We start from the raw sequence: 24,527 nt of genomic DNA, 5'->3' as shown, positions 1-24,527 counted from the left end.
TAGAAGAACTCAGTGAGTGAATAAAGAAAGCTCGGAGCAAGACTGAAACAATTATGTAGACGCTGCTCTGTGGATAAATACACTTCAGACAAACCCATGGATCTAGCTGTTGTCTGGACTCTGTAAGAGTAGAGTTATGGTAAGAGCTGCATGCCCGTCAGTGAAGTAAGTAAACTGTTGACTGTGTTTGCAGCACTGTTGTGTTTGTAACTTGTGTTCTGCCTGTTTTGTTTTTATATCATTCTTGATACAAATAACACTCCATTTAATTTTATTCATCATGTTAAATGTCGATTTTGTCAGTGTTCGCTCTGAGCAGAAATCATTTCTCTTTAAAAGCAGCAGCCCAGACCGTGTGGTTGGCGGTGTCTATTTTCAGAAGCTCAACTCTGAAGGGCATAACTGCCCCCATAATCACAGGTTACAGTGCAAGGCCCTGCATTTGCAAGCACTGAAACTATTCTCTGGCCTGGGTGTGTACGTTCAATCACTGAGGCTTGTGGGAGCGGGATTACATGTGTGCACGTGTGTGTGTGTGTGAGTCAGACAGCCAGAGAGACATTACCCTGCCCACTGTCCTGTCCTGTGTCTGACTGCGTGGCTCAAAGAGGGCCAGTGTTGACAGCCAGTGGGCTGACAGCAGAGGCGTGAGGGGTCCAGTGTCAGCGGTGAACAGAGGGGACGGTCTGTTCTCCGTGCCACTGGGTCCTCCGAGACCCACACACTGGACGTGATTGTCAGACATGTGTGGTTTCATGCGGCGGCTTCGTCCGCAGTGACATCAGACGCGGATAGAACGCCCTGTTGTCTCAGCCGGGGTTAAAGTGGGAGCACGGCAGCTGTGGGTGGTTTTTGGCAAATTCTTCTTTGTTTTTTCAAGAATTTGACTTGAACGGTGATGTCAGCATGGCGCGACAAAGAGCCCAGGCATTTGCCTTTCATGCAACAGTCATGTGTTGGTGTGCGAATGGGCTGATGTGGTCATTTCCTGACCTACAGAAAGGTGTGAAATCAAAGGAAAAAGCTGAATCAATGAGAAACAGATTATTGAGCGGTTTATGAACGCAATGTGAATCATATACTATTACCTTATAGTCAACCCAGTCAGACACCTTACTCCACCACCGCCATCAATACAGGAATATCTTTTGGAAAGATGGCGTTCGTTCCTCCAGTAGAGTGCCAGAAACCTCAGTTTCAGACAGATCATTAAAGTAAAGAGATCTCCTTTGAAATGTCAACAGTCAAACACGACAGCAATTTAAGTTTGGTCATGGTAGACACAACAGACACTAGATAGTAGGCAGTTGTGTCTATTTCAGTTTGGCTTGGAATGCTGAGCTGATACTAAATTGTTGCCAGGACAAGCAACCCATGTGGGCGACAGCGAGAGACGCGGCTTTTAGTCGAAAAACATGGTGAGTCATCTGGGCTGCGTAGCCTATGTGTCTGCGTGTGATTGTTTGAGGTCCGTCTGGTCCTGTTTCCCTCTCGTCTCATGTGAGCCGCGATGAGCAGACAGCTGGATCAAATCTGCAGCATCTGTCTGCAAACATGTGTGTGTGTGTTTGTAAGATGTGTATGTGAGTCACAGTGACTCATTGTGGGCCAGGTGAGCGGTGATCAGACCCCTGATGTGTGAGGGACCTGCAGAGCTCATTCATACCGTGTGCTGCGTCTCAAAAGTACAACTGTGATGATACTCGCACAGTCGCAGGCTGTTGTCAAATGTGGGAAACCAGTAATCTCTCTTAGATTGAGGCATACAACTTGTACAGGGATCATTTTGTCTGGTGAAACAGTTACCCAGTACAATGGTTTGGTCACATGGGCTTACAAGTGGGGCAGGAGGTTGCTATGGAAAGCACTGTTCTCATTGTAGTACAACTAGCAGTATTCCCAGAGCTCCCATTCATGCCCTGCTCTCTCTCTCTCTCTCTCTCTCTCTCTCTCTCTGCTTCAGGATCTTCATGTGTCAGATAATTCTGACGGTCCAGACGAGATGGAGCGGGTGAGCAGGAATAAAGTGGAACATGGGAGACAGACACATCAGGTCTTACAGGTGAGTTATTTATCAAATCACGATTTAGTTGATAGAACTGGGGTGCTAAATCATGAGAAACTGACTTTATTACTATTATATGTCTGCTGTGAGTCAGCTTGTTACTCAATATAAGTGAGGAGTGAATGATTTGTGGAAGGACTTAAAAGTGTTTTACAACAAAATCAACAAAACAGATCCGTGCTTGCAGTAACAATAGAAAAATCTACCTTATCATTTCTATGCTGTGTTATTGGAATTATACCATGTTCAGTCATCCATTTGCAGACAGATACTGTGTGTTAAGAAGTCTAAAATCAATATGCTGTGTGTAGAAAGTAACTGAGTTTTAGAATCATAAAATAATGGGTCTTTTTTATTGATTTTGTTTTGTCAGAGCACACCTTTAGACCTGATTGACACAGGCAAGTCCCTGAAAGTCCAGGCAGAGCGCCCCCACCTGGTTAGTTTGGGGAGTGGACGCTTAAGCACCGCCATCACCTTGCTACCTCTGCTGGAAGGTGAACACCTGTGTGTGTGTGTGTGTGTGTGTGTGTGTGTGTGTGTGTGTGTGTGTGTGTGTGTGTGTGTGTGTGTGTGTGTGTGTGTGTGTGTGTGTGTGTGTGTGCGTGTGATTCGGAGTGTATGTTTGTGTGTTTAAAATGATATATTTTCTCATTTAAGTTATGCACCAATTATTTCACAGATATCTTAATGTCCTTGTTGAATAGGACATTAGAACCCTCATTGAGAGCTTGTTGTTAAATTGCCTAGTCATGCTGCACCATTACCCTGTTAACGTGACTAACGTGTAAGAGGAGAAATCTACAGGTAATCGACAGTCTGTGAAGCTCAGACATCTCTGTACTGACAGGCTCTGTAATCTATGTTATTGTTTGCACCTGAAATGACACCCGTACTTCGAACTGTACCCAAGAATACTTCACAGAAGTATTCACATGTCCACATCGTGTTCCTGTAACTGACGCTGAGAAAATGTTTTCTCCTGTTGCAGGGAGAACCACACTGGGCAGCGGGGCGACAGACATCCCTCTGCAGGGCCACGGCATCGCAGCTCAGCACTGCTACATTGAAAACCGAGCAGACAGCATCACCTTGTACCCATGTGGAAACCAGTGCTCTGTAGATGGCCTTCCCATCACCAAACCCTTTCGCCTGACACAAGGTAGCTCTGTCACAGGCTTAAGAGATGATTGTTGGTGTTAAAGCCGTTTCTAAACAAACACAAAAATGACACCAAGCAGATGATTGTGTAGGACAGTCGTGTAGATGAGACTATCCATCCTAATTTCCTCACTAATGCCCTGACTTTTTATCTTTAGGTTGGCATGTTTCACTGGAAGTCAAATAACTTTGGGGAATCCGTCACATTTTCATCAAGCGTCATCATCATGTCAATGTTCTAATAGTAAAACTAATGAGTTTCCCATCAGTCTCAGCTGTACTCTGTCATTAGTGCAATTAGCAAATGTTAGCACGCTTTATGCTAAGCTAAGATGATGATTATGGTAAACATCACACCTGCTTCCGATGTTAGCATGCCGATGTTAGCATTTAGCTCAAACTATTGGCTGTAGAACTTTAGTTATCTATGAAATCACGTTGATGTACAGTCAGACGACTTGTATTTCATACTCATACATAAACTGGGTTCTGATGAGTTTTCAATTCACTGAAAGCAAGGTGGACGATAACAATGCCTAGCTTTACAAAAACAAAACAGTCCCATGTCCTTCCAGTAACATGCCTACTTGCCATAAAAAAAGGCATAGCAGTCCCGCCCCCCTCAGTCCCCTCTCCATGGGATCCAAGCCAGCAACTACACCAGCATGTCATTTGAAGCCGGGTAATCAGCCGGTGTGTGTGGAGGCAGCAGCTGCTGAACAAGAATACTTCAGGCTTCATTCAAAGGACTCATGGAATTCTGAATAAAACAACCCAGGAATGGAGGAAACTGCTTCATTTCTATCATACAGAACAATATTGCAGCCATGTGGACCTTTGACTACACTTTGAAGGATGAGATAAATATTAAACTCCTTGTGGAATGTCGAGAACTGGAAAGGAAACTTCAGCGTTTGACTCTCAGGGAATATATCGGGCATTCTTGAAAGCCACCAGAGAGGAAATGCAGGGGAAGGAGTTGATTTCACTTACTGGTTAATTACACGTGAGTTCAACTAGTCCGTTTAATGATGTATGGTAAACTGCCAATACACTTCCTCTAATCGAGTAGGGGACAAAATAACAACAATAGTAGAAATGTTGAGCTCTTTGCCATGTCTGTGCCACACTAAAGGACTGTTTCTTCTCTCATGCTGGATTACCACCTGCTCTCACTCTTCGATCAACCTGTTTTTATCAAATGTCAAGCTGCAGTGTTGTGTACATTCACGTTAAAATTAATCTTACAGAAAAATCGGTCTTTATGCTCACACCTCCTACTGTATTGACGATGTGTATTATGAAATTGTTTGTATAAACTTAGGCGTTGTACTGTGGCCGTTATAGACATATTTAGTTAGTTATAGCCATTTAAATTAAAATCTGAAGTTACTAATAGTTACTAAATATGAAAAAAAGCACAGTTAATTAGTCAGTTCAATATTTTAAAGCAGTGTGTTTATGTTGGTGTCAATGCTTTTTCTGCTTGAAGTTGTTAACGAACTCATCACTGACAGCTTTTACCCACACGGTCTCCTCTCCTGGCAGGGTGCATGCTGTGCTTTGGTCAGTCTGTCTTTTTCCGCTTCAACCATCCAGAGGAGGCCCTGAGGATGAAGAGCATGCTGCCTGGAGGGAGCCAAGGACTGAGCACCATAAGAGCTCACCCTACAGGTAGGAGACCCTTTGCTTTGATAATTACACAACACCTAGCATCAGATTGTACAGTTCCTGTGAGTCAGTCGGAGAGGTTGTGGTCATACTCATGCATGCATGCAGTTAGTAATAATAACTAATCAGGGACCCAGAAAACGCTGGTATGTATGAGGGTTGTACAGTTTCTTCAGTAGGTATTCTTAGTCGTGATTCTTTTACCATAATGTACAAATCAAAAACTTCTGGTTAATGCTGAACCATCGTACATCTGTAATTAAGAGACCTTGGGTATGATGACATATTGTACATGATTAGCTGTTAAAACTATCCATGTTTTAAGGCTTACGTCCTAACAAATGGTTAAATAGATGACATAGTAAGCATGATAAAGAAAGAACATTTTTACTTTAAACTCAGAACTGACTTTGACATTAAACTTACATTCTCATGTCAAAAGATTTAAAAAAGGAAGTTGTATTTTCTTTCTGCTACTCAGATGTAATACCGGCTTCATCAGCTCTTGATTTTTATATCTGCGGCACAATTGGTCTTGAAGTCTGACTGCAGCATTGGTCATTAATCTCGACAGGATGCATAAATAGCTTGTTCAGGGCTAATTATCATTGGCCTACATTGTGATCTAGTTCATTTCATTCTGTGGTTTTTCGCTAAAGGTGTGACCCCATTGTGATTGAGGATTGTTGTAACCTTTCTTTTCACAGTTACATTCAGATGATGTTATATTGTTCTGTCCCGTTAGCTGCTTTGACTTTGGCCTCGTGCTGTGGATGATATTTGGAATCCATTCTCCTCTGACCTTATTGGTTCGTCTGTCAGTGCTTGAACTGTGCAGTAAGAGCCACCACACCCTGCCCTGTGTGTATGGCCCACTCTTTCCTGACCAGGCCCTGATTTCATCTGCTCTCAATGAGGTAGACCGCTGCAGCTTTTATATTTAGCAGCTTCAGATCCCTGTAGGATTGCAACACAACTGAGGAGTACACCATCCCGACTGCTGGGTTTGGTTCATACAGGAAAACATGGGCCCCAAGACTTTTATCACTATTTAAAGTGGGCAATCGGGACAATGTGTATGTTCAGGCATGTGTAGTTGTCCTTTTAAGTGCGACCCCTTTTGTCCTAAACAATGACTGTGTGGTGGCTGTCAGTAGGCAAAGACAACACAGGACAGATCCCTCCAGCTGTGTTTGTTTATCTGTGTTTTTGCAACTGCCTTTTAGAGTGTCCTCTTAGCCAACAGGAATGCTCATTCACAAGTGTTTCTGTCTCCCTGTGCAGACTCTCAAAGTGTCCTGAACGGGAACCATCGATCGTTTTCAAGCAACGGCGACTCCAAAATCAGCAACATAGCAAAGAACCTCCAGGACTCTTTGGTGCTGAAGGCTGGATCTGGTAAACAGCCTATTCCTCAGCCATTTCCTCCGAACATGCTCATTGGGAGAAACGGCTCCATGACCGAGGACTCCATTTATGAAAACAGCAGCAGCTTTCTGGGCCAGGACCTCGGCAACAAAACCCCTCCAGTACCATCGCGGTCTGCTCATACCAACCACACTCCTGTCCCCCATCCACGGACCTCACTCTCTGTGGCTTCAAGCGCTACTAGTGGTGTTCAGTGGACCCAGGAGAGCCCAAATCTTCTTAGAAGCACAAGAGCAGAGGCCACGTCAAGCCCCACACCCCCAACCGGGGGGTCAGGACAGGGCCCAGTCAAATTTTCCCCAACGGCTCCATCCAACCCTCGAGTAAGAGGTTCTTCCCTACAGAAGAGATCCCCAAGTCCTATGCGAGACCAGCACCTCTCTCATGTTGAAGTCCCTCAAAGGCTCAGGACTCCAGAGCCGATCGGGTCCACCAGCCTGAGAGAGCTTCGTCCTCTCAGCCCTTACATGTCCAGCAGAGAGACTCCGGGATTGCAGGGCTCGGCTTCCTCCCTCGCCTCACAGGGCTTCACCGTTAAACCCGTTCCAGAGGGACCCCAGGGCCACCTCAAACTCACAACTACTTCAAAAGAAGAAGCCGTGAGGGCAATGTATGCCCAGGGCCCATCTTCATTCTCTGGGCTGGAGAAGGAGTCTGGAGGCAGGCAGTTAAGGTCTGGCCCGGGAAGTGCCATCATGTCAGGCCTGGGTTCTCTGTCTGGTTTATCTCCTCTTGCTAGCCCTCGTAGCAAAAGAAAGACCTCCTGCATGAACATGACAGGATCCTCGAGCAAAGAACAGAGTCTTGTGAAACCCTATATCCGCGAACGCAAAAACAGCATCTCTGAGATCAGTGACAATGCGGACGAGTTGCTGGAATACCACCGCTGGCAGAGAGAGGAGCGTCTGCGTGAGCAGGAAATGGAGAAACTGGTAAGTGATATTTTGGATGTGACTTCACGGCAGATGTGATCGTAGAAAGTAATTTCACCACGATAGGTTGAGTCCCAATCACGATGCTGGTGTGAATGTCGCTCATGAAGTCATAAAGAAAACATTTGCTGCTCCGGTTTGTCTATGACTGTTTGTTTATTCTATATCCTGTGGACCGGCGGAATTTGTATGTACTTAAAATCTGCTATGATCTTTTTTTTGGCCAATTAGGTGAAAATCTTCAAAACAAGCTGACAGGTAGAGCCACAGCTGTATCCGGGCGTACAAACTGTTAGCAAAACAACATCTTTTAAAAAAGAAACATTAAACATCCAGGCAGGCACAGAGGAACAAACACATGTGACAGTTAAGTGAGGGTGCTGAGACCGCTGGCTTGGCAGACTCCATGTCTGCATTCAGATATCTTGTCTAAATCCCCTGGCATACATCCATGAGCTCATCTCCCCAGAGCATTACTGGCATCGTCAGCCCATGTGGCCCGACTAAGACGGGGTGAACATTCCTCCACCGGTCTTAAGGTCCAGAGCGGAGGGCGAGGCTGCATATGGCTCAATTTATTTATCAAAAGGAAGAGTGGCGTTCACTTTCGACGCTCGACTGAAGGCTCTTTCTTATTCGTACCCACGCTAGATCGTAGTCTGCATACTTGTTATCCATCCTGAGTCCACACCCAACACCCACTCCCAGCCTGCTTCTGACAGCTGAAGGGACCATAGGGAGAGGAGGGGGTGGGGGTTCCCGCCCCTTCATGTCCACAGACTATTTCAGGAACCAAAAGGTTTCTGGTAACAAATAAGAGTTACCGACAACATGCATCTGAGTTGTACTGATAAGGGTTGGACTGCTGCGGATACAGTATGGTCCGTGTTTGTGTTGAGTCATCCACTCTGTATAGATCATTTAATCTCTAATACATTAGTAGAAAAACAGCGGATATTTCTTGGCCGTAGAAATTGTTGATTAGTGTTTTTGCTTGTGATCCATATTTGGAATTTCTTCCAAGCTTTGATATTATGCTGCATTCATAAGACATACAACTATCTAGCTGTAAATTTATATTTTGAGATTTGTTTACTGTTGGCTGAGGGTTCCAGTGATTTGCGGCTATGTTATGTTGCTGGTAAATGATGATAATAAGGCTTACTGTATGTGTATCTATGATGGAATATGTGCACACCTGCACACAAATAGGACACACGTGAATGTAGATCACTACTGTGTGAAAAAAGTTGCTTGTTGACACATTAAACAGTAAATTACTTCATTAACGTCCCACAGGACAAATGTAGAGCTTCAGAACTTAATGATATCAAGGCACCTTTAAACATTAAAGGAATGGTTTGACATTTTGGAAAATTTGCATATTCACTTTCATGCTGAGTGTTAAATAAGAAGACTGATACCAGTCCGTCCAGTAAGTTTAAAAACAGAGCCAGGAGATGGTTAGCTTAGCTTAGCATGGAGACTGGAAGGAGAGGCAAACAGTTAATCAACACCCCTTATTAACACTGTATATGCCAGTTGTTTAATACTCACAAAAATATGTGTAAAAATTACATTTTACTTTGAAGAGAGAGCAAGGAGACGGTTAGCGTAAGGCAAGGCAAGGCAAGTTTATTTGTATAGCACATTTCAACAACAAGGTAATTCAAAGTGCTTCACATAAAACCATTAAAAGCATCAAAACATAAGGCAAAAGAAAAGGAGATTTAAAAACAATTAAAGAAACAGTGTAAGAAATAAAATTCAGTAGTAAAAAGTAAAGGAGATTTAAAACATACATTGAAACAATAATTGATGTCTCCCTGAGACATTACGCTGCACGCAATCAACCATACACTGCCGCAATTCTGCAATTACTCGCACACAAACCACGTCTGGAAAAGATCTCTGCCGATCTGCGTTTTATAGTGTACGCAGCGTAGCAGAAAGACTGGACAAAAAGTGTAAAATTTGGACCACGGAATAAACTAATGATGTTCAATGTGGTAATTAATGAGATTTAGAGGTACTAGTTGTTTCCAGTCTGTGAAGCTAAGCTAACTCTCCTAGATGTGATGTTAGCTTCATAGTTATTGACAGACATGCGAGTGGTATCGATCTTCTTATCTAACCCTCTGGAAGAAAGCTAAGTACATTTACCAAAATGTCGCTTTTAAGAAAAAAAGTACTTTAAGTGGACCTGCATTATGAGTCTTGCAGCCTCTATGCTTCCAGTTGTTTATGTTGCAGTTGTGTTTAAATGGTTTGTATTCCTACATAAAATGCATTGAATGATAAACCAGCTGATGTGAGTTTGGGGTCCCTGACTACGTTCATGGTTTGTTTAGTTCCGCAACCTTGAAAGAAGCACACAAAACAGATCAACTGTAGACCTATAGATGAGAGAGACAAAGAGAGGAATGAATGCACGACATTTGGCACACTGCTCTCTTAGCACAGTTGGCACAGCCATGCAGGATTTTGTTGTCTGACTTTACTGAACCCAACCTACATACATTGATATTGCTGCACTTTAAAAAGCCCATGCTGCAGTTTACCTCTCAGCAAAAGTAAAGGGCATAGCTAGAGAGGAAGGGATTGAAAAGTTAATTTTAGCATCAATTCCACTGAGAGGAGGCCAAACTGTGGGTTTGCAACAGAGTGCAAATATTTCTATTGTTGAGGTTCTGGTTAATTGAGAAGATTTCTATCGTGATACATTAATACAAATGCTGGTTGGCAGATTTTTTTAACCTTCAGATGGAGCCAGACTGTTTCCCCATGTTTCCAGTCTTTGAGCTAAGCTAAGCTAACCAGCTGCTAGCTGTAGCTTACGTTTTACAGACATATATATGAGGGTGGTATCGACCTTCTCATCTAACGCTCTGCAAGAAAGCAAATGAGCATATTTCTCAAAATGTTGAACTTTTGCTTTAAATGCTAATGGTTAAAAGTCAAATCAAAATATTTGGTTCATTGTAGCTTTATATTTCTATTTGTACGCCCATATTTTATTTGTAAACCTGCCAGTTTAAGTTTAAGTCAAAAGTGTCTAAGGTGTAAATCTTGCCGATAAAGTAAATGCCTATGACAGAATTCACGTGGTTATTTCAAGAGCCTGAATCATTTAAATAGCAGACAAAAGCATCCTGGTGGTTGTGGACACAACAATAGGCACAATTCCCAGTTGTGCCAGATTCCCAATTATTGTTTCACATTCTGCGCTATTCTGGTAGATCAAAGCAAACATCTCATTGTTTGGAGTGATGGGAGCCAGAAGACTGGCCACAAGCTGAAACCATGTGGCATAGCAAAGAAATACAAAACACGGTGACGAGACAAATCTAAAAAAAGAGCAACATTGAAAGCCTAAAAAAACAAAATGGCAACTGGTGTAGTGCAACCAAAACGCGCCAGTGTCTTACATTGATGCTTCTGATCAGATTCTGTTCTCATAAACAACTTTGGTTTTACTATGAGCCCCCTCCCAACAGACAAAGTACATCAGCTTCGGCCCTCCTGCTATCAGGTTACAGTTGTCCCGTGCCAGTGGCTGAGGGACAGCTGCCTAAATGGGACAATGTCACACAAGGACACTTGCAGCTTATCTGCAATACGATCTATAATGTAGGACAGGCCCACTTACGTCTCACATCTCTTCTGTAGGAGCGACAGAGGCTGGAGACCATCCTCCATCTGTGTGCGGATTTTAATCACGAGGACAGTGCTGCGGAGCTGGCTGAGGTGGTGAGAAGCGGGCTGCTGGGGGGCGCCAGAGCAACCTGCTCGGCCGCAGCGGGGGGGATGTCCCTTCAGGGAGTAGACAGACCCCAGAGGCTGCGAGAGAACGATGAGGAAACCCAGAGAGAGGAGTCCAGCAGCACAGAGAGCACACACCAAGAGGTAATAAACACATTCGGGAAGGCATGCATTGGATTACGTCTGGTTTTAAGTTTTAAAACATCTTAAAACAAAGTTGTTTTATATGTTCCCTCAGTGTGAAGAGCTGTTAGCCGGTCAGGAGCAGGTCTACATGGAGGAGGAGAGGAGCAGGATCTTGGCCAGGGTTGATGACTTGAAGCACAGAGTCAGTGAACTGGAGCTGCAGCTACAAGAGACCAAACAGGAGGTCAACACACACACACACACACACACACACACACATTTAGCTTGTAGGCTCTTAGATCAACTCTCAAAGTGAGAAGAGTGGGAGCTGTTTCACCTTGAACTATTTAGTGAGCTTGACAGGTGGTTCGCAGATTCTGACTCCATGTTTGTCTCTAGGTGGAGATGGAGCAGGCCCTGCTGCAGGCAGAGAGGCGGGCCGAGCAGGAGCAGGTGGAGGCTGAAAATGAAATCATCTCTCAGCTGCAGCTCAAACTCAGCCAGCTGGACAAGGCCACCCAGAGAGAGAAGGACAAGGTGGGCACCCAGGGAAAAAAAACAATACAGTAAATGCTGTCGGCTTGCTTACAGCCATTGGTCTTCTAAGTGCAGTTTGCACGTGAATGTTCCTGAACATCTGCGTTTGAACTGCGTATCTTTTTCTCAGATCTCAACTGACATGCACTGCTTATCCATTAGCTGTCTGTCCTAAAACACAAAGCACAAACTGTCTTCTCTTTGAAGCTTTTAAAGCTTTTTAAACAGACAGAAAACAGTGGAAATCTTCCTTACATGTATGAGGCTTTCAGCTGGATGTGACCAACACTAAAATATTGATTCAGATCTGCATGTACCTGTTTATTTTGCTCCCATTTTAACAACGTGTGGAGCATTGCGACCTCTTAACACACTTGCTAACCTAACTTCTGCTTCAACCCTTTAATACTCTAACTGCTCTGGCCTGTTAGCTTGGCTGCATGGATTTGAGTTATCTGTGATTTTATTCTCCCTGGGGTGGTGTGTGTGTGTGTGTGTGTGTGAATGCGGACCCAATCGTGTGTGTTTCTATGTGTTTTTAGGGGAGGGCTAATGTGTCGGCTGAGCGGAAGGCCCTGGAAAAGCAGAGGAATGAGTACAATGAGCTGAAGAGGCAGTTTGATAAGTGCCCCTTGTCTCTAAGGGAACAGTTACAGGAGCAGCTCAGCAGGGTCAGTGTTCTCACGCAGCCCACTGGCTGGCAACAGTGAGTTATGATATGCCAAATACCACAGTTGTGTATGAGCCGCACAAGAAACGGCCGCAGACATAACGCTGACTCGGTTTTGAAGCACTCAGAGCTACTCATAAGTGTGCCGACTGTGCAGTTTCCTCTTTTTTTTCTACTGTTGCCCCTCATTATCTAAAATATATATATATAAGGTTATAAGTGTAACTAAACAGTAAGCAACGCTTTTGCTGCTCCAGCAGCTCTTTTAGACTGTTGCTTAATCTCTGCTCTCCCCTCATTCTGGATGCTTGAAATGTCAAATGCAATTAGTAATAATTAATAATGTCATTAACAGCTCTGCTCTAAAACAAATTGCATGCCTTTTACCATGAATGATCCAATTCACATATGCACAGTTCATGATTACAGGCAGATTATTGTCAGATTTAATGGTATAACATTTTGACTACTTCATCGTGGACATTAAAGGACAAGGCTGGTATTTTGTATACATTCTCATTCTCATTGTGAACTGATCCCATGAAAATGCCAAAACCAAGAACGTGTCAGTCCGTCCCTCAATACTTTCCGACCTCTCCAGCCAGAAGAAACCATCAGCAACCTCAGCAAATTTAGATACATTTTTTAAGAAGGCAAAGGGGTTTTCAATCTGCAACAATTGAGTCCTGTAGTTTTTCGCAAAACGTTACTCAAAAAGGAGTAAACTGCTTTGGATGGGGACTATTTTCAACTGTGGATAAATATGTGGTCGTGAGTATTTACAGCAGCAATGCCTGTGTTCATCACAGGGAAAGCTAATAGGATATATCCAGCTTTGGATACACAAACAATAGTTAATCACTGTTGGTTTTGGTCTTTTTATGGGATTTTGTTAACAATAAGAACCCAAATTTTGAAAGTCATATCATTTGATATCTCTGTCTGACTGACTTCAAACAGTGTGAATAACCTGCATGTGTATCTGTACACGGACAGACAGCTGAAGCTCTGGAGTCTGGGACCAAGCAGTTTGAGGAGCTGGAGTTCTGCCAGCTGGAGGAGGAGAGCAGCCTGGAGGAGAAGAAGGAGACTCAAAGCTCACAGCTTCACCAAGAGCGAGCCGAGTATCACTGCAGTGTGGCCAAGAGGAAGGTGCGGACGCCGTTGTAGCAGAAAATACGTATATGTGTGTAAAATACGATCACCGACTTGAGATTTTATGTCAGCGTGACATCCAGGTTTGATTTGCAGGAGAAGGTGGCCGCTATGGAAGCACAGGTGAAGCAGCTGGGGTTACAGGCGGCTTATGACTGTGAGAGGATGGCTCAGGACAGGACGGTGGCTCTGCAGCTGCTACACAAGGTTAGCCTTTCACCGTTAATAAACCCGTCCTGCAGGAGGCATGTATTTATTAATTCATGATAGAGATGCATGGCAAGCTGTGAAAGCGCCTCTATGTCCATGCTGGTTTTGCCTTTTAGGAGCAAGACAGGTTGTGTGCCCTGGAGACGAGGTACCACACCGTGACAGGAGGGAGAAACTTCCCAAAGCCCAACAGCAGCATGAAAGAGGTGAGCAGGAACATGTGAGATGCGATCTCACAACCATCTGTGGTTACTAAGCTAGAGGAGGAGTACAACAACAACAAACACCTCCTTTCAAGTGGATTTAGTTTTAACTTAAATGAACTTTTTAAACAGGAATTTCTACACATCAGCGAACTTGACCTGGTTCAGGACGGTCCTCCTCATCGCCCCTGTCCCTCCTCTGCATCCTTCTCCTCCTCTCACATGCCCTCCCCTGAACTTTATCCTGTCAGGCCACAAGAGGTAATCCTCGACAAAATCCTCTGTGTAACAACACTTAACAAATGGCTAATAAATGCCTGTGCTGCCGTTTCTACAATATTAAAAAACGAGCATGTTGTTGGGTTAGCAAATACTCACAAGCTTGCAGTTTGTTTGTTGTTGGGTAAAGTTCCTGCCTTTCTATGTATATTGTGTTTGTTTGAGGTTGCTACATTCTCCAACTTGTAGGGTTACACTATCTAGAATTAAAGCAGTAGATGATGCAAAATAAAACAAACAAAAAAAAAAAACGTGGAAGATGACCTTTGGGCTGATTAAACTGTAACGTTACTGCCATCCATGTTAATTTCAAAGATGGAGACCGAGGGAGTTGTGATGCCCACGTGTTTGCTTTGTGCGTCTCTGCATGACTTTTTAAGTGTCGACTATTACCGCCTGCTTCCTTCTTATCCCTGTGTTCTGGCTGTCGCTGCAGGAGTACCTCAGGCTCGCTGATGTCTATAGGATGTATGGAAATGCTGCTATGCAACCTCACTCTTCCTCTCCTGCTGCTCTCCACTGCCTCTCCTTCGCTGTAGGTCCGGCTCTGCCATGTGAGGTAGACACCCCCCGCCTGCTCTCTGCCATACCCTCTGTTCCTCTGACTCGTCAGCCTACTAAACACTGAACCCACCTACGCACATTTGCAATATCTCAAATGATCCTTCTTAAATATTCAGGCTTCTTAACGTATGTTTCCTCTTTCTTCTCTCTACCTGTTCTGTAAATGTGTGTGTGTGTGTGCGTGAAGGAGTACATCACAGTCAGTCAGTTAAGTCAGATCTTCGGGATGCAGAGAGTTGACGCTTCCTCTTCTTCCTCTATCCCATCATTCCAACTCGCCTCCTCTGAATCCACCTTCTCGTGCCACTCAGCTGCATGTGGTCCTTCCTCCTTTCTCTCTGCGCAGGTTTGTTATTCTCTCTAAACTGGCTTTTAAAAACAGACGACCCCATTTCAATTTTTTCCGACACTGCCACCATCCACTGAACAATTACTATTGCTGCGAGGACTGTTTCGTGTGTATCTTTCCTACCTGCTTCTGTCACTGATGCTGGTGCTGCGCTGCTCCCCTCTCCTCTCTTTGGCTGGATGCTTTTCATCACCTCAGAGCCAGCCTGAGCTGAGCAGGAATGCAATGCCTCCTATTAACCTGGAGCGCTGGTACCAGGACATCATGGCCGCTGGAGAGCCTCAGTCATTTCCACCACCACTGCCTGCAAAGTCTTTTTCCACACGCAGACACAGTCAGGTAAATGATCCACTCTTTCTCGCTGTGTGTTGCTAAAGGGCACTAACAGCAGGCCACATTGCATTGCCAACACACTGTCCTGAGCCTCTGAATCCAGGCGATCCTCACTCAGACTGTCCATATTTGTATGACTTGGAGGCGTAGTGGGTTAAACAAGACAGGGCAGTATTTCTTGAATTTCAGGAACTTTGCTTTGATTTGTCGCTGACCGATGCTAATATTGTGCTTATCATCAGTTGGGTTCTTTATCCTGAAAGCATGAAGTAAAGCATGTTATAACTTCCTGCAAAAAAAAGAAACATTGCAAGCTGGAAAAGGAAGTCTAATAAATTAAAGAGTGCTCCATATACACAAATAATGACGTTCAATGTTGGGCTCAGCTGAAGATGTGAGAAACAGAAAAAGACCAGGTATGAATGTAGTGGAGTAGAAAGTAGCAGAACATTTAAATACTTGTGTAAAGTACAAAAACCTAAAATTAAGTACAGTACATGTGTAAATATACTTCCCACCACTGCCCAGATGTGCACAGCAAGTCAAAACCCCACAAACAAATGTCTTCCACATTAGGACAAACAAGTAGAAGAGGTAAAGCACATAAACTTCCTCTCCAAATCGATCTGTCGTTCTTCTCTCAGCTATTGAAGTCCAAATCAGACGGTGAGGTTGCGCAGACAGCATCATGGACACTGCCCCACCCCAGTGCTGCTCATGAGAAAAATGCATCCACCAAGGTGGGCACATCCGTTCAACACATGGAAATTGTAAAGCAAATCTTCTCTGCAGCTACACATGTGATACTTTCGATGTGTTTTTCAGGGGTTACAGTTAATGCTGAGAGAGATGTCACAGCCATTAGACATGGACTCCAGGAGAAAGTTGGCTCTGCAGAGCAAAGGTACGTGATTCCTTCAGCACACCTGGGCCACCACTCAGAACATACGTCTGGGGGAATGGATACCACCAGTCTCCTTAGTTTAACATGCTTTTGGATGTGATTATAACCAGTAGCAATGAGTTGACAGTGTCAGCAGAGGGCACTGTGAGTCTGTGACAGCCGTCTCCGCTCCCACAGATCTGCCTCCGACAGTCCATCACTCCATCCTGCATCATCAGGCGCCGCGGAGTGGCAGCCAAGCGTACGACACCCTGAGCCTGGAGAGCTCAAACAGCACGGAGACCAGCGTCTCCACTGGCAACTCCGCCTGTACCCCCGAAAGGTGAGAGACTGGAAAATGAGCAATCGGCTCTGTTTCCATGGGAACACTCAAGTCTGCCCCCGTCTCCCAGGAGAAGGGTCACTGCTCTCTGTTCCCGTGACAACATGTTTTTTTGTTACATGTGTGCGCCCGTGACTATAGCACACTGGCTGTTGCCATGCCAACCAAGTTTTCAGTGTTTTCGTGAAGTTCAGGATTCAAAGGCTCCGTTTGGTGTTGGTGGAGGAAACCTCGCCTCCTCCATCTCTCACTGCCGCCAGTGTTTGGTTTCCACACACGTGTGTGTGTGTGTTTTCTGTTTTTCATCCAAAGTGTAGTCGTGGCTGTGTCATCAGACGCTCCTTCCCTGTGTGTTGTAGTGCCTCCGGGTTAGAGGCCCAGAGGATAGAGGAGATGGAGAAGATGTTAAAGGAGGCGCAGCAGGAGAAAGCCAGACTGATGGAGAACCGAGTGAGTTCGAACTTTAGTGCTGCAGAGTTCTGTTGTACTGGTCTGTTATCACTTATCATCAGTTATCCCATCACTTCCACCACTCATTTCATATTTCAACACGATTAGTCAACTACTCAATAAACAGAAAATCTATCAGCAGCTATTTTGATAATCTATAAATCATTTTAGCCATTTTTTAGCCAAGCAAAAACGCCACGAATTTAATAGTTCCAGTTTTTAAAATGTGAAGATTTGCTGCTTTTCTTTCATATATGATGGTACACTGAATATCTTTGAGTTTTGGACCGTTGGTCCAATAAAATAAGTAGTTTGAATGCATCCTCTGGGCTGTGGGATATTTCTTTGCCCATTCTTCACTCCTTTTTAAACATTTTATAAACAAAACAGCTTACTGATTAATCAATAATGAAAATTGTCGTTAGTTGCAGCCCTAGTGTCAACTGCTAACACTGATGTCCGTGCCTCACCTCTGGTGTAACGAGTAGAACATATTTAAGCTGGTTTCAGAGGAGAGTATAAAATGTACCCTCACTCGTCCACACTTAAAAGTAATATTTATGTTTCTGGCAAATATTAAAAACATTAGATGAGATTATTTTATGGCCACACATTTTGCTGCTGGCATTAAGGAAAGGCCTTATCGATAAAATCATAGATTTCAATATACAGTATATCTATATGGCAAATGTATGCAAATGAGAAATAATCAAAGTTCAATGCAATAAACTCACAATTTGTATGAAATACTTCATCGGAATGTACTAATTCCCCAGAAAGTAGATGAGCAAAACCTTTGAATTCTCGCAGGAGTCTCATGTTTCTCCTGTTTAATAGATACAAAAGTGAGTCACTCAGCTCAAGGTGTGGTGAAATGATGTTGTAAGTAGTTTGTTTACCTTTGTATTATTTCTACATGTTGAAACAAAGTAGACCTGTATGTAAGTATCTGAAAGCTGCCAAGGATCATTTTACATCAGCAAAGCTTACCCAGACTTGAGGGATATATTTTACAAAACCCTGGATTGGGACCTGAATTCTCACGAGCCTCCTCTGACAGTCGCTGACTTTGTATTGCAATATTTGCCTACCATTTACATATTCTCCCCGACTCCCTTTTGCCCCTGTTATTTTTCTCCTCTCCATCTGTTCCTCTGTCTCCTCTCCCGACGCTCCCAGGAGAGGGAGGTGCAGGCTCGGCGGCAGATGTTGGAGGAGGAGCGGAGGAGGCGCGAGGAGGCCGAGAGGAGGCTTCAGGACGAGACGGCCCACAGGCTGAGGCTGGTGGAGGAGGAGGTGAAGATGAGAGAGAAGCACTTCTCCCAGGTCAGTGGAGCAGCGGGAGGAGATGAGAGAGGAGGGGACGGGAGACTTGGGGAAGAGGATGAGAGGCGAGACAATAAAGAGAGGCTGGGAACACGGGAAGATCAAAGATTGTCAAGGAAGGGAGAGAATGGAGGGGAGGGTGAGAGGAAGAACAGAGAGAAAAATGGATTGGGGAGAGGGGGGGGGGATATAATGTCCACATAATTAAAGCTTTAATCTTGGCAGCGTTTGTTTAATTACCAGTTGTCTGTGGTATAAGTACGTAAACAAATATCCTCTAATCGCCAAGTACAAATGCACCCTGTTCTGCTGGAGTCCTATTTGAAGCTGTTACAATTAAACATTTTCAAATGACATTCTTATATCATACATCAAATAACTATATGGGTAATGTGAAAGAGGCCGCTGCTGGTGACAAACCCACAGCGTGTTATTACCGGACTTTGCAGCTCAAAAGATTTTTAGCATCTTTTAGCTCACCGTTCGGGTTCACTCTCACCGCTCAGGCAGGCAGCTGTTTCCTCACACAAAGCTCTAAACACCCACTGCCCACTATACCTGCTCAGCACCAAACAGCAGACGGACACAGTTTGTAGTCACAAAAGAAAATAGGCTTTAACTTGGCTGTCCTGAGATTTGACTCACTGGAAATATGAATCCTTTATGACTTGACCTGAGACTCAAACGCAACCTTGTACAGTAACACTCTGCACTGTGACTCACACCACTTGGTCAGCAGCAATGAAGCATCACGCAGCATTTTCTCCACAGGCCCGTCCAATGACGCGCTATCTCCCGAACCGCAAGGAGGAGTTTGACCTGCGAGCCCACGTGGAGTCGTCCGGCCACAGCATAGACACCTGCGCCTTCGTCAACCTCACAGAGAAGATGTGCAAGGGCCACCTGGTGAAGATGGGCGGCAAAATCAAGTCGTGGAAGAAACGCTGGTTCGTTTTTGACCGCATCAAGAGGAACATCTGCTATTACGCGGGTGAGGATACAACGACATCTCATCGTGGGGTATATTTGTTGAATTGTTACTGGCGATTCGTTAGTTCAGCTTTATTTCCTCAGGAAGTCTCACTGATATCAAGATATCTTTTGCAAGAGAGACCTTGTAACGTGGTTGGTGTAGGTGGAGAGAGCTAGCGAGTTAGCAGGAGCTCATTTTATTCTACAATACTTAACATCGACCACACAACACCAGGTCTCTACGGCGCTATATTCACGAGTCATACATGAGCAGTAGAACACAGCACAACCTGCACCAACTCAGTTATCTCCTATGGTTGTCGGTCAAAGTGGTTCTCAACTCTCAACACACACAACGATATGAAAATATATCCACAGAGGAACGAGCGTCTATAACTTTAAGGTTTAAGGTTGCAGGTCATTTGAGTGATGAGGAGTACTAGAAACCAGTCTTTTCCAGTTCAGAGTTGGTAAGGGGAACTTTTAAAGTGAACCTGTCACTATAGGAGTACACACTGGTACTATTACCGAGTACATGGCGAAGTTCAACATTTGCAAATACTAAGAGAGATGAAGAAGCCAAGAGCTCACTTAGTTCCACATGCAGTAAATACAGGGAACCATTAAGGAGCTCTAGAAGATGAAACAACTGATCGCAGAAAAGAAAAGTCTGACGCAAAGCCAGGAGAGGAGTTGTATTATATTTGGCTCATTGGTTGGAATGCTGACCAGTTTCAACCTCACAGGGTCATCATCAGAATGGAAATAGTAAAAACAGACTGATTTACCCCTGATACGCTAGGTAGACAATACACCAGAAATAAAGAAAAAAAAACACAATGACACTGTCTGTCAAAGTCCATTTTAAAATCTGAAAATTAAACAAAAGAGCAACTTTGGGGCCTAAAAGTTACAGCCTTTGTTAAAGACTACAGTGCCCTCCGCACCAGCAGGATCCCAATATGTTCAAGTTCTGCTTGGCTTGTTCAATTCAAGGCTCAGGCCTCGTTTACAGAAGGTTAAAGTGGTCAAACCGGTTTGCTCACATAAGAGCCCACTCGTCTGTGGTATTCGTGAACTCAGAACTTTATGTTGGAGAGTCGCTGCGCGTCAAGCCAGGACCTGATTTATTCAGTTCACCCGGCAGCGGTGCCGGGGCTCTTCTGAGAAACGTACACTTTGCTCTCTTTTTTCCTTCTTTTTACTAAAACCCGACTTCTGTCCCGACCGGCGTTTATTCATCTGGAACCAAACACTAATTAAAGCTGCACTAAGTGGAATTTCCCGCCTCGTTCTTGTGTGTTAACAGTCAGTTTGTAATTTGCGTCTATCAGACTGTCCCCCTGAATTTGAAACGAGAGCAGTTAGTTTTCTGAATAATTCATGAGCGTGTTTTTTGAGGCATTATTTTACAATCAAGTTGAAAATAGAACCCAGGTATATTTTCATTACCGTGGCCCCTGTTCTCTTTGCTCCTCTCTCTCTCGCTCTCTCTCTCTCTCTCACTCACTTGCCTAGCCTTTTCACCCCCTTACTCCTGACGAAGATGATGGTGATGATGGTGATGAAATAAGATGCAATACTTTCTCTAGATGTGTTTTTCTTGGGGAGGAGGCTAGCTCCTGGCTTGTTCGTGACTAATAAAACGAAACTCACATTTCAAAAACATTTATCTCATTACTAAGCAGATTTGACTAAAAAGGAGAAAGTGTCAGATGTATTTCAAAAGATTGCCTTTAATTGTTGCTGGATGTTTTTTTCTTAGTCGGGCGCTCCAGTGTGCACGGAAGACACAAAAAAAGGCCGCTGTTTATTTGAACAAGAGTAGAATCCAGAAACTCTTTGAACCAATTTCATTTGAAGAAAATTGATCTTAGACGTGAGGAAACTTAAATGCCTACAGTTTAGCCCCGAACTAGAGAAACCCATCAGTCCAACGACTGCGTCCGTTGAGCTTCATCCGCAGGTTTCCCTGAAACAACTAACTCCTCGGTATGGAGTGACTTTAACACGCTCGAAGATATTCTGCGAGAAGAGAACAGCAATCTATAGCACCGGACACAAGGTCTGACCTGCTGGAAGGGAAATTGTTGAGCTGATCTGATACACAAGAGAGAGGCATTTCTTTTTAAGATTCACAAAAGATCTCAAGTCGTGAACCTCGCCAGCAGGGAAAAGGCTGAAAAAAACCCACAAAGACAATCCAGAAAGTACGACTGAAGAAAACAAGTCAAATTAATAGGACGGTAAAGACTTCAGGCATAGCTTGAAATAGACTTGCACTTTTAATGAACTTTTACTGTGACACAGTGCGGCTCATACCTATTCATGGATTATGTGTTGCTGGGAAAAAAGAGTTAACACCTTTCTGCTTTGTTGTGTCTGCTTTCTCCAGATTTAAGTTCCTCTGTTTTACTTACAAGCTTATTTTATGGCATGATTCTATCTTTCGTGGAAGTTTAAAAAATAATATTTATGAAACGATACAAAATGTCTCTTTAAAGTCACAACTAACAATCCTCAACGCAATTGAACTGCTTCGACCTGCGAGTTTTCATTCAAGTTATTGCTGATAGAAGAGGCAGAAGGACCTCTGTCCAAAAATAAAGAGGTTTTGCTTTCGGAGGAAATTTAAAAAAAAGAGATAATGGCTCATCACATGTGGGGATCTTGGATAAATTACTCGAATGAACAACTTTTACTCTCTGCTGGTACTCACCATTATTGTCCTCACACGACACTCGATCCACTCGGCATGGGTTTGCATTTTCTGTCTACCTTGTTTGACAAAAAAATGTGTTTTTGTGCTTCGGTTTTTATTTTACTTTTTTGAAAGAATTATTTCTAAATGGATATTTTAGGGGCACAAGGAAAAGTGTAGTTTATTTGGTTGTTTCAAATTGAATTTTTTTTTAGAGTAAAATGGCTTTAATGTCATCAAAAAAAGGCCACATGTTTTCAGATAGAATATTGTAAAATAAAATATTTTTTGTGACCATCTATCTAGGATCTACAGGTGTGTAAGAAATATTTGACAATAGAATAAAAAGACTGCCGTTTATTATCTGACCAAAGACAAACATGAAATGTATCGCCACATCACTGGCTGATTGCACTGCTTGGGCTGACAGAGGTCTTGCATCAGTAAAAGGCATAATGTAATGTTTCTGAATTTGTTTTTTCCCGTTTTCTCCTCTCAGACAAGCATGAGACCAAGCTGAAAGGACTCATTTACTTTCAGGCGATTGAAGAGGTTTATTACGATCACCTACGCAGTGCCACCAAGGTAATCCACATTTACATTTCTTATCATTCAGAACTTTGTCCGCGATTTTATAATGTTTGAAATAGATGTTTATTAGTTTTAAATGTATCAATGAACGTAGAGGAATACAATCTGAAGGGTTTATGTTTCTCTTAACATTTCCCTATAATAAACTTTATTTCAACCACATGTATGATTTGTTTTTGTACTATAATGGTTGATTATATTTTTACAGTCACTCACAACTGTGACAATATTGTCAGAAGTTCATCATACATAAAAATGGGAATGTTTTCAATTGGGAGTTATTTTTAGATGCATCCATATTAGACTGGATTAAGTTGTTAAATTGTCTTCTTAAATTGAATTGGTTTTGTCATATTATAAGTGCATTCTGATACAGGCAATAAAAAAGGTTGAAACAGACCATCCGAACGTTATTTTATGCGATTATATATTTTGTATTTCTGCCAATTTCCTCTGAGGAAAAAGATGCAACAGGTGCAGCTCGCAGTCTGAAAAGTCTCCCCTTTCTCTCCGGTATCCTCCAGAGCCCAAACCCGTCTTTGACCTTCTGTGTGAAAACCCACGACCGCCTCTACTACATGGTGGCCCCGTCCCCGGAGGCCATGAGGATCTGGATGGATGTCATAGTAACGGGCGCCGAGGGCTACACACAGTTCATGAGCTGAGGGGACCATGGGGGACAGATCTGGAGGACGACAGGGACTAAGCGAGCACAACACGGACGCCTGCAAGCCAACCTGTGCTGCTATACCTGCCGGAGCCGGAGCGGAAATACGAGACACGTGGCCCCCCGATGGTGTGTAAACGGATGGACGTTTGAAGAGATTAACTATCTGGGGCTCTCGTAGAAAGCCTGAGGCCTGCGGGCAAATGAGGGCTTAGCAATGACAGAGGTCCATTTTACAGAATTCACGAGTTGTATTTATCTTTCAGCCACTACGAGAAGGAAAAGAGTTTGAGCAACATGCCAATGGATCTATGAAGGGAGCTCTCAAAGTTACCAAAACGTATTGTTAATCTCATTTTTGAGGTTTCAGGAGGAACTTCTTACTTCATATAAGCTCAAACTGTGTTCTCCTTGAAGCCGATCTATGCATGCAGTGTTTTCACTCGAATCGCTGCCTTTTTTGATACAGTTGTGCTTTTCTTTCTCAGATGAAAAAAAATAATCTCTTGATATTTCAAAACACTAAAGAGTTAACAGAGCTTCGTCGCAAATATTCTAAAAACATTTTAAAAGTCATATGTCACTTATTCAATTAAACGTTACTTGGAGCCAAATACTTTATGTAATGTTTTGTCAGATTTTTACAACACAAATGTTAATATCACTCTATATATTGTGTTATATATTGTTTTATTCAGGCATATAACACGACATTAATGTGTCTGTATTTCACATAAATATGTCAATGAAAACCTTCTATAAGTATTTTAACAAATTTCATAAATTATAGTCCTATAATGAAATTGTAAAACTACCACGTACATGTAATAAATAAAAATATACGACGTATCTGTCTGTTTGTTTGTCTAATTAACTCGTTTGTTGCTGACAAATTGGTTAAACTGAGGACATGCGGCTGTAAAAAAACACTTCTTGCTTTCTAAATTTGTTGTTTCTCGCAAACAAGTCGTTAATTACCAGCTTCCTTTAAATAATCTCAGACGCAGTAATGAGCTGCTAGCGTTCACATTTCAAATGAAAGCACACAAGAGGTGTTCCATTTGAAACGCTGCGGCTCCTCTATTTACATAGCCAGGTGGTTTAATTAGTCAAGTTGCTCGTTTACTCTCATTATCTACAGAAGTTGTA

At 43.3% G+C, this 24,527-nt stretch overlaps 1 protein-coding gene across 1 annotated transcript; it reads left to right on the top strand.

Moving 5' to 3' along the window:
* On the top strand, positions 1-24,197 carry phldb1a (pleckstrin homology-like domain, family B, member 1a). Its single transcript, XM_079283873.1, has 25 exons — positions 1-165; positions 1,964-2,062; positions 2,439-2,562; positions 3,057-3,227; positions 4,775-4,900; positions 6,182-7,257; positions 10,927-11,163; positions 11,258-11,389; positions 11,545-11,682; positions 12,225-12,353; positions 13,349-13,504; positions 13,604-13,714; positions 13,834-13,923; positions 14,053-14,181; positions 14,636-14,758; positions 14,951-15,109; positions 15,311-15,451; positions 16,090-16,185; positions 16,271-16,349; positions 16,527-16,671; positions 17,031-17,121; positions 18,301-18,447; positions 19,219-19,438; positions 22,620-22,705; positions 23,236-24,197. Exons 1-25 carry the CDS (start codon positions 151-153, stop codon positions 23,374-23,376), a joined length of 4,161 nt encoding a protein of 1,386 aa, XP_079139999.1. The 5' UTR covers positions 1-150; the 3' UTR covers positions 23,377-24,197.
* Positions 24,198-24,527: the final 330 nt, after the last annotated feature.

The sequence above is a fragment of the Melanostigma gelatinosum genome (genome assembly GCF_949748355.1).
Source record: "Melanostigma gelatinosum genome assembly, chromosome: 14".
Taxonomy (NCBI): Eukaryota; Metazoa; Chordata; class Actinopteri; order Perciformes; family Zoarcidae; genus Melanostigma; species Melanostigma gelatinosum.
The sequence above is the reverse complement of the archived record's forward strand: the minus strand, read 5'-3'. Positions and strand labels throughout refer to the sequence as shown.